This window comes from Pteropus vampyrus, unplaced genomic scaffold (genome assembly GCF_000151845.1).
Source record: "Pteropus vampyrus isolate Shadow unplaced genomic scaffold, Pvam_2.0 Scaffold316, whole genome shotgun sequence".
Classification (NCBI taxonomy): Eukaryota; Metazoa; Chordata; class Mammalia; order Chiroptera; family Pteropodidae; genus Pteropus; species Pteropus vampyrus.
In genome coordinates, this window is record NW_011889097.1 from 389,739 (window position 1) to 399,788 (window position 10,050).

The 10,050-nt window shown below is 51.0% G+C and overlaps 1 protein-coding gene and 1 long non-coding RNA gene across 2 annotated transcripts in view; one reads left to right on the forward strand and one right to left on the reverse strand.

The window, feature by feature from the left end:
* Positions 1-6: 6 nt before the first annotated feature.
* LOC111730470 lies at positions 7-5,273 on the forward strand. The gene is made up of 2 exons (XR_002776704.1): positions 7-3,095; positions 4,737-5,273. It is a non-coding gene; the product is annotated as an uncharacterized LOC111730470 (long non-coding RNA).
* An 864-nt stretch (positions 5,274-6,137) lies between these two features.
* RHEB (Ras homolog, mTORC1 binding) overlaps positions 6,138-10,050 on the reverse strand; it is a gene marked incomplete at its 5' end in the record, with an annotated part of 18,163 nt that continues 14,250 nt past the window's right edge. Inside the window, one exon of the mRNA XM_023521780.1 lies at positions 6,138-6,650. Within this exon, the coding sequence (XP_023377548.1) occupies positions 6,558-6,650 (93 nt within the window). The remainder of the gene's footprint in view (positions 6,651-10,050) is intronic.

Genomic DNA, 10,050 nt, shown 5'->3' on the forward strand with positions numbered 1-10,050 from the left:
CTGTCTCTCCGGGCCCAAATTTCCTCTTCTTATGAGGACACGGGTCACTGGGTCAGAGCTCATCTGACTCTGGTATGACCTCATCTCGACTTGATGACATCTATAAAGACCTTGTTTCCAAATAAGGCCACATCCCATGTAGCTTTTTTAAGGTTCAACCTGAAAAGCCTGTGGGTCCCAGGCCAGCAGGCCGGTCGGTCACCCTCCTACACTCTGAAGTCCTGCAGTCACAGAACCCCTGCCGAACGTCCCTTATTCTTAGGCATCACTGCCTGAGCCCGTGGTTTTCAAAGTGATCCCGGAACCAGCAGCAGCCGCCACCCTTGTCAGAAGTGTGGGTCTTCCCAGAATCAGGAGACTGGGGGTGAGGCTCGTGTCTTTCACCGAGCCCTCCGGTGACTCTGAGGCGTGAGGTTTGAGAACTACCCCGGGCATCGCCAGAGAGTCAGTGGCTGACATAGCACTGTCCCCGTCATTGCACAATGCCTCCGGTTACGGGCACCGAGGAGGCGACTCTCGGAGTGATTCCTGTCGTAGGACAATAAACTCCACAGACGGCCCTGAGAAGTGTACCCTTTCCGGCTGCTCCAGCTGTCAGCACCAGGCCAGCCCTCTGCCTAAGCCTTTTAGGGTAAAGTTCAGGACTCAGGCATCCACCACACAGCCATGCCGCATATCAAAGCCAGAGGTCACCGTGTTTACTTACGTGGATTCTTGCCTAATGTGATAATGAGGGACGGTGGACGGGGCAGGAGGAAGGAATAAAATGATAAAGCAAACCCCTAGGAAGTGGCCGGCTGGTGCAGGAGGCTCCCTCTGGGACCAGCAGGCCGGCGGGTTGTTCTATTTTGGCCAGTAATAAACCTCTGGGTGCAGCTCCGCTCGGCCTTTCATGGGCAGCGGGGAAAACTGGGTGAAATGTCTTGATTGCTGAGGCCATAATGTTTCCAGAATCCTATGCTATTTCTTGAGAAACTTCATGTCTTAAAAACAGAAGCCAAGGCCACTTCCTGGGTTATGATAGAAAGCGGGAGCTGGAGGGATGGTCGGAGTCCGATGAAGCCCTCAGAGGAAGGACTGACGTCCCCGTTTGGAATCCGAGGGGACGAGCTGTCTGGCCCTGGCCCAGGGCATACTCCACTGCTCTGCAACTGGGCTCGACCTAGCGGGTGGGGGGGCTGAAGGTCACGGGTCCGACCGTGACCTTCAGTGCGTCTGACGTGGGAGCCGTGGCAGCCTTACATTCCTCCGTTATCACGGCAGGTCGACCATTGTGTCTTTGATACATTGGGCCAGACTGAAATGAAATATTGTTTTCGGATTCGGTAAACTTGCTTGGAGAGGTAATCCGTGATTCTTCACCTTGCCTCTTTGGACATGTAGCCCAGGAATGCCAGCCGCTGCTGGAGACACGGCTGTGAGGGCTTGGGAGCCCCAGACCCAAGACGCACGTCTGCTGCAGAGCTCGGTCCACAGCTGCCGTGTTCTGAGTTTCAGTCCGATGCTGCATTTATCCGGGTCCCCTGCGGGTGTCAGGCTCATGGGTCCTGTTCACACGTGGTGCGGTGCAAACAGCAGACTGAGAGCTGGGAGGGCCCTCTGCGCCCCACGTCCCTCCTCCGAAAACAGGGCCGCCGAGCTCGCTCACAGCTTCTCTCCGGTTCGACTTGCAAAACAGACTTCCCCTGGCCATGCGAGGAAAGGTGGGAAGGATGGCTAGCACAAAAGTTTTGCTCAATGTGCACGTTTTTAGCTTAACGTAAAACTTTTCCCCTCTTGGGGGAGGTGAAGGAGATAGGTAGGGTGGTTCTGGAATTTTCTGAGGAATGCTTTGGAAAGCGTGCTGGTTTCCTGCTGGTACGGCCTTGGTGGCAGCCTCTGCTAATGTGCACAACATTCTTGGTCAGCTGGAGTAACCATGGCAGCCAAAGGCCTTCTGCAGGCGCGCGCTCCTCCCGCGACACCGCGGGCCTCCTGACGAGGTGGGGGAGCAGGGAGCAAGGTGGCGGCCGGCTCACGGGCCCCAGCCCATGGGAGCCGGACGTTTTCATGGGATCCAGACCTCTCCAAGAATAGTTAAACCCGTCCCCATTTAGACGGTGACCTAGGCGGCAGTGGCACAAGCTGGGTCCTGATAACGAGCCCGACGCAGCCTGCTCAGACCAAGGTGGGAGGCGCCCAGCACGCTTCCTGTTCTGAGCCTACGAAGTAAAGGACAGTCCCCGTGCACTGCGCGAACGGTGAGAATTTCAACCATGTCGCAACAGACGCGGGCCAAGTTCAAGGGAACCTGTCCAGCATGTGGCCCCCTAGAAAGGCTCGACTGCTCATCCATTCAACAGACAAGGAGGCCCTGGAGTGACGGTCGAGAACAGTGTAATAAGGACCTCCGAGAGCCCATTGAGAACACTGGCAAAAACTGTCCAAAAAAGTCAGCATTTTCAAAACTCTGGAAATTCAGGCTTGCTGCCGTCCGGGAGTGCGTAAGAAAACTGGCTGCTTCTCAGCAGTGAGCTTGGTGGCATTTACACTTGACCTGTTGCCAGACCCCTGCTGGCAGCTCCTGGAAGGGTCAGGATGGGGTTGGAGCGCTTTCAAAGCCCCCCGCTCAGAGGACAGGCATAATTTGCTGTCTAACTCTCTGGAAAACCCCACCTGCGGGGCCTGTCTCTGACCTGTCTTTTCTTTGGAGGCGTGTCTCAAAAACAATCGGTAATTTACTTGACATTGGGGTGACGAGCTAAGATAACAAAAAAGCTTTTATTGTTATTTTTTTAAGCAAGAAAGAAACTGGACAATGAGGTGCCCAAGGCAGGCCCTGAAAGGCAACGAGCTCCTGGGAACTCGGAGGGGTGTGAGTTAGGGCTGGGTGGGTCGGGTGGAAAGTGCTGTCGGATCCTCCCCCTGAGAGACTGTCCTTGAAAAACTTGAAAAATGAAGGGGAAATGAAGTCGTTCTCAGATAAATAAAACCGTCACTGGACGACCTGTCCCACAGAAAATACTGAAAGAGGTCCTTCAGGACGAATCAAAGGACACTGGACAGTAACTCACATCTACATGAAGGACAGAGCAGCAGCAAAGACAACTACATAGGTAATTATAGAAGAGGATAAATGTGCTTTTTTGATTGTAACTTTTTTCTCCTATTTGATAGAAAAGGAGAGGCATAAAGCAGTAACAGATCTGTTGATGGGTACGCGGCACATACAAACAGAAATGAGGGGGAGGGCATGGAGCTATCAGGAGCGCGATTTTTGTATACCATCAAAGTTGGTGTTAATCCGGACGAGGTCGGTCCTTGTAATTCCCAGGGCAACTTCTAAAGAAAGAACTAAAATGTACACAATAAAAGACCCAACAAGGAAATGAAAATGGTACCCTGGAAGATCTCTACTTAGAGGCCCTGTGCTACGAGCTGGGGAACCAAGTGCCTGAGACAGTTTGGCAGGTCACTATCTCGTCCAGTAACACGCAATACACACAACGCAAGGACCCAGACTGAGAAATGACACGTGCTGCAGTGTGTGATAGAACACGGGGCTCTGACAGATGCACGGAGGGGCGCCCCAGTGCAGACCTGGAGGGCGAGAAGCCTGGGGAAGGCAGCAGACATCTCCAGCGAGAGGAGCTTTTTGGTTCTGGGAACTAAGGCCAGGGTGACTAGAGCACAGCCTCAGTGACAGATGGGGTTGACAGTTAAGCAGCAGCTTGATCAGGCTAGGCCTTGAGGGCAGAAGTTTGGATTTCGGCACAAATATTAAAGAATTTTAAGAGAGGGAGTAACGTAAAACGATCTATGTTTTAAACGTCAAGTGTTTTGGGGGGGGCTGCTATTGGAGTAGAGCAGTGTACAGTGCAGATGGAGAGCGGACAAGATGCCAGGTAGGTTTTGGAAGGCAGGACCTTAGGATGTTGATGGATAGGAGGGGTATGAGGAGAGGTAGGGGATGGCCCCAAATCGCTCTCTAGTATCTAGTGGATAATGGTGTCGGTGTCATCTCCTGAAAAGGGTCTGTGGGAGGCCCTGGTTTTCGAGTAGTCAATTTTGAACATCCTAAATCTGAGATGCCTGAGACATTAAGACAAGTTCGGAGCCCACAGAGGTCAGGGTGAGAGATAAATTTGGTCTTCAGGTAACACGGTAGTGAAAGCTACGCGATTGGGTGAAATCGAGGATGGAGGTGTGGACAGGAAAAGGGTCCGTTCAGAGGTTGACAGAGAAGGAAACAGTGAGAGACGAATGAAGCAAGTGAGCTGGCAGGAAACCAGGGGACTGTGGTGTCATGGCAACAGATCTCCAGACAGGTAGTCAACTGTGTGCGATGCCGCCGAAGGACACCACCTATTGGATTTGGTGACAAAGAGGCAATGAACAATCCAGGCAAGGGCGCCATCAGTGACAAGGTGGGGAGACATGGACTAGAGGGGGTTGAGTGGACGGATAGATTAGTTTGAGCAAAATTCTATCACGTTAATCTTAATTTGTAATGTGATGGCATAATTTGTATATATTATAAGCTGCAGAGTAATGTTGTATAGTTCTGTATTCACACTTACTGTACTTGATCAAATCTTAAGGCTGCATTTATATACCAAGAAAAACATTACCTTTCTTGACAGTGCTTTATCGCTGATTTTGACTTGTTTTGATTTCAGAAATGTTAAAAATATGTCTTAGCAGTGATGAACTAACTACACCATTAAATAACAAGACATTTAAATCAAACTTGGCAGGTACAAGAATTTCTTCAGGTCCTACCGACCTCTTCCCATCACCACCTGTGCGTAATGAGTTCCTGGTCACGGAAAGTCCCAAGCCACACCAGCACACTCGGAACCCGTAACAAGCATAATCCATCGCATGAGTGATGGGATCCCCGTGCTGGGGAGCAGAACTGGACCCACCCTGCGGTGTCTCCAACGGTCAAGGTCAGACGCCAGCTCTACCAGGGTGCAGACCTCGCTTGTGCTCATGGCACTTAGAAGCATGTGCAGCACACAGCGGGTGCTCAGAAAGCGTGGCTGGTGAACTGTGCCAGGCAAAGGACTACACGCCACCTCAGGAGACCCAGGCCAGGCCTCGAGGCCCATGCTGGGAGGGAACTTGTTTCCAGTACGGGCACGCTGCACAAAGTTTGCACGTAAGTGGAAATAACTTTTTTGGATGAAAAAGGATGAGCCGAACCCGGATTTAATGTGGTCCCACCCATAACCTGGGTACCGATACATAATATTGGGCCTAAGAATAAACCTTGTTAATAAGTAATGATACTATACCGTCAAAATTTATTTTTCTTTATTTAAAAAGTGAGTATTTGGTGGAGGTCTTCTAAGGCTCAAATATTATCCTGGAATGACGAGACAAAAATACTTAAAAGATCCAAAATAACGGCATATCCTAAAAACATAATTTGTCACTAAACATCAGCTACAAAACAAAATTCTATTTTATTCGTAGAGTAACACTTCCTAAAATGTCAGAAACGGCCCTGTGAGGTTTTAACTGGGGGGAGGAGGAGGGAGCATCATTTACAAACACCGCTTAACTTGAACTGACTTCCGGTCGCGGTGCAGCCTGGCGGCCGGTTAAACCCTCCCTCCTCCTTCGGAGCTGCTCCCACCGGGTGGGGGGTGTGTGGTTAGGGTCTGAAGTGGGGTCACAACAGGTACAGGACATTCTTTAAACTACTGGAGCTCTAGGGATGGCGACAGGCTAATCCTTTTTCTAAATCAGATCCCGTCTGCCGTGGACACGGAGCTAAGTGCAGGGAGGGACAATAAGTGTCTCTTAACGCGTCCTCTTCCAGTAGCCGAAGAGGCAAGCCAGGTGACAAGGTGGCTCTGCAGAGTGACCACTGCAGCCCCACCTGCACGAAGCGCTCCAGCCAAGACGGGGCCTTTGAGGACGGAGGGGAGGGCGGCCATTCTCGGGACTGACTCCCTCGGACGCCCCAAGCCACTGAGTTTTGGTGGACAGAGATCCACCCCAATTCTGACCCTCTACCCTGACTGTCATTGCTGCCTGGTGGGCCCTGGCAATGGCCTGGTGGCCCTGTGGTCAGCAGGCCCCGAGGGCTCCACTCGCCTCGGCAGGACAAGGTTCTAGCCTTTAAAAGCCACACTGAGTAGCAGGGATTAAGGTTTGCAGCTATTTTATTTACAAGTATACATTTAACACAATGAAATAAACACTGATATATGGAAGCTAGTTATAGTAGTGTAACAATATGCATCATTTGGATGATTACATTATTTTAAACAACAAACTACACTGAAAAAATTAATGCCGATAAAATTCTTGGTCATAATATTATTAAGAAATACAATATATAAATTGAAAATATGATTGCTTAAAATTTGAAAGTGGAAGTAAACTCATGTGGACAGAGTCAGAGTTTAACATAATCTGAAAGGAGGGGGCGCAGGAAACAGCTCTGACCCAAATGAAATCTTTCAGGTTAACAGAAGAAAAACGAAGCAGAGTTTGTCTTCGAGGATAACGGGCGGTCTGTCCCCAGGCAGGACAGGCCTGCGTCCTCAGGTCCCGCAGCGGAATTACATCACTGAGCAGGAAGACTTTCCTTGTGAAGCGGCCCCATCGATTTTTTCTGCCTCCAAAATTATCCTTCTAAAAACATCAACAGCGGTCTGGAAAAGAAAGAGAAAACCAACGACTGTCAGTTGCAAAGTGGAGCCTGAGAGATGCTTTCACCGCTGGCTGGACAGAGAAGGCCCGCCGCCCGCCTGCAGGTGGAGGCGAAGAGGCGGCTCCAGAAGTGCAAGAGCCTCGGCCTTCCCTCTCCCCGCCCCACGACTCCTGTCACGTGTGCCTCTGACCCCGTCCTCATCAGTCCCCACAGGAAGCCCAGGAGCCGGCGCAGGCCCATCCGCCACCCGCTGTTGCCTCAGTCCAGCCCCCCCAGCACTCTGCTGGGGCCTCCGGGCTCTCACGGCCCAGTAGCAGCCAAACGCCCTGTCACCTGCCAGCTGACCTCTCCCTTAGGACAATGCTGGCCTGAGCCCTTCCTGCGTGCGCCCCTCACTCCTCACACCCCTCCTTCGGACCCCTCTTCCTCCCATCTCCTCAACACTCAGCGCTGACTCTTAGGATTTGAGAGGATCTGTGTCACCTCCGAGTCCTGATTCTTAGCTGCGGAGAGACTCTGAGCCACTCCCGCTTCCTCCTGGAGCAGCGCCCCTCCCAGCGCCCCAGCCTCGCAGACCAGCCCCCAGCCTCGCAGACCAGCCCCCAGCCTCACACATCTCGGCCAGGAAACCCTCCCTCAGGCTGAACCAGGGTCAGAACCGTAGGTCCCTGTAAAACCAAAAGAACGCCCCTGTTCTCAGGAGGCTCGGGCGGCAGTCCGGGATCGTGCCATCACCCACAAACACTCCAGTGTCAAGGACCCCGCCTTCCTTCTCATGCTCTGATGTCCCCAACTCGACAATCCTCAACCCCACAGGGACCTGCCTCTTCCCAGCCCCCGGGTCTGGCAGCTGCACAGCCGACGCAGTCCGCCTGGCCTGCGGGGGTCTCGCCTCACCTCCGGGACCCTCGGTGCCGCCCAGCTACCTTCCCCTCATCCGCTCAGTCCCCCAGATGATGTCATGCCTTCTCCTTTCGCCTAGAATTTCTAAAGCCTCCCTACCATTCTCAATAGCTGATAACCATGGTTTACATTTCACTGGGGAAACAGAAGCGACATTCATAGGACGACTCTACACACCCTGTTCTCCAAACTGCCAGGCCCTTGAACCTGGCTGGCCTCACCGTCCTGGTTCCTTCTCTCTGGCTGCCACAAAGGAGGGCTCCTGAGGCCCCGGCCCTGATGCTCCTCGCGAGCGAGGTCACTGGCTTCGGCAACTCTCTCCTTCCAGCTCCCCACATGACCAATCCCCGCCTTTTCTCGTGGTTATATAGACAAGTTATTTATTTCATCGTAAAAAGAAATCGCGGAAAAATGTTTGGAATGACACATGCCAAACTCTATCAAGAAAACTGTGTGCCTGGAGCCTGGCTCTCTAGAGAAATCCCAGAACTCTCCTTAATTATCTGTGTGATCTGACTGTCGAGGCACATTCTCCTTCATCCGACGGCTGAAGGCCCCACGGGAAAGGCGCCCGCACCGCCAACGCCCCGCCGTCCAGCAGCGGTCACAGTGCGGTGTTCTCACAGACCTGGTCGTTTTCACCACCGTGCACTGTGTCAGCGAAACGAACTCCGCTTATGATGGTTTATTTTAAAATACTGGATTTTTGGTAAGTAATACAAGTTACTAACTAACTATACTTGAAAATTTATCAATAAAAAATTTGAGCAGTTCATACAATTGGTCTGATCGTGCGCGTGTGCGTGTACGTGTGTGGTGTCTACTATACGAATTCTCTCTCTTTACTAAACACACGGATGGTGGGGAGCACTCCCGGCTATGTGGGTTAGAATCACTTTGACCTCTTAAATCATGGACGAAATGACTTGGTGTCTCCCCATCAGGGCTCGGGGCCCCTGAAGATCCTTAGCATATTCAAGGAGGATGTGAGCAGGAACGTAACGAGGGACTGACAGGCAGTGGGGCTGAGAACTATCCAGACTTGCCTTTAAGGGATCTGGCCAGGACCGCTGCATCCCTGCTGTATTCACCGCGCTTGGGTACAAGAACCTTTTCATCTTCAAGGGTTCCTTTCTCATCTGATAAGGTACGTGCTGATCGGATGATTGTGCCGGGGCAGACCCAGCCCAGGAGAACATCTGATCTCTGCCCTTATCTGGCTTAAGCTTTCAGCATAATTCACCTTTTATCTGGTTTTTCAAGAAGCAGGATACTCCCTTCTTAAGGAAAGGAAAAGATTAAAGCGCAAACCTATCTAGAACCATGTTAAAAACCTTCAGCTACAGTAAAGCACAACATAAACCAGAGAAAAGCCTGCGCCCCAAGACCGAAGAGTGGCTGAATGACACATCTTAGGCAAAGCATTCCAGGTTACTCTCAAAAAGGTATATTAAACTGAGACGATACACCCATGAAGCAATCCCTCTTAGTACACTGGAGGTAGGTCTATACGTTATCCACACCTTTCAGGCTGCTGGGAAGAGGAACGGCTGCCAGACACACAGACACACTGCTCACGGGTTACCCAAACCTGTCAGAACAGCGAAACCCTGCTGCGGACACCTGTTTTATTATAATGGCAAAGAGAATTGTTTTAGGACCCTCAGGTTTTCACCTCTGAGAAACAGCAAAGTCAGCAAACAGAACCAAAGATAGCGTGGGGCCAATCAACTGTATCCTCCATCTCGGCCACCTAGCCCACTACCTGGATTCGACATGTTAACATCTTCACTTACATTCGCTTGTTCTTTCTGTCCACCCAAACCGTTTGAAAGCAAGGTGCAGACACTGTGAAACCTGGCCCCTGGATACTTTGGTTTGAATTTCCTAAGAATGAGGATATTATATTCTCTTCATAAGCCCAACCCCATCACTGCACCTAAGAAAATTAGCACCATTTCCCCAATAATACAGGACGTGTTCCAATCTCCCCAGCTGACTGAAAATGTTTATGACACCAGGGATTTCAGAACCAGATTCCGATCAGGTTCACACAGACTCTTTAATCCAGAACAGTCTCCACCTCTCCCCAAGGAGACTTTGGTCTCTATTACATGTGGGGCACGCACACAGCCCCCTCTTCCCATCCGTCAAAAAGGACGGCATGGAAGAGAGAGGGTTAAATGTGAGACAGATTTAAATTCAGTCCAAGTTCCCACACCATATATGTGATCTTATGAGAGTCATTTCCCTCTCTGGACCTTAAACTCGTCACTTCTAAAATGAGAGGGTTCAACGAGACGATCTTGAGAAGAGATTAGGCACCCCATAAATGTTTGACTTAATTCGGTTAAAAAACACAGGTATCTCTTACTATCTCAACTCCTGTTACCTGACTGTATTCAGGAACTGAACAGATTCATGTCAATCCTATCTGGAACTCAGGAACCAGGCACAGAGATTTAATATCGCTTGCTATCTGAACACAGGGACACACA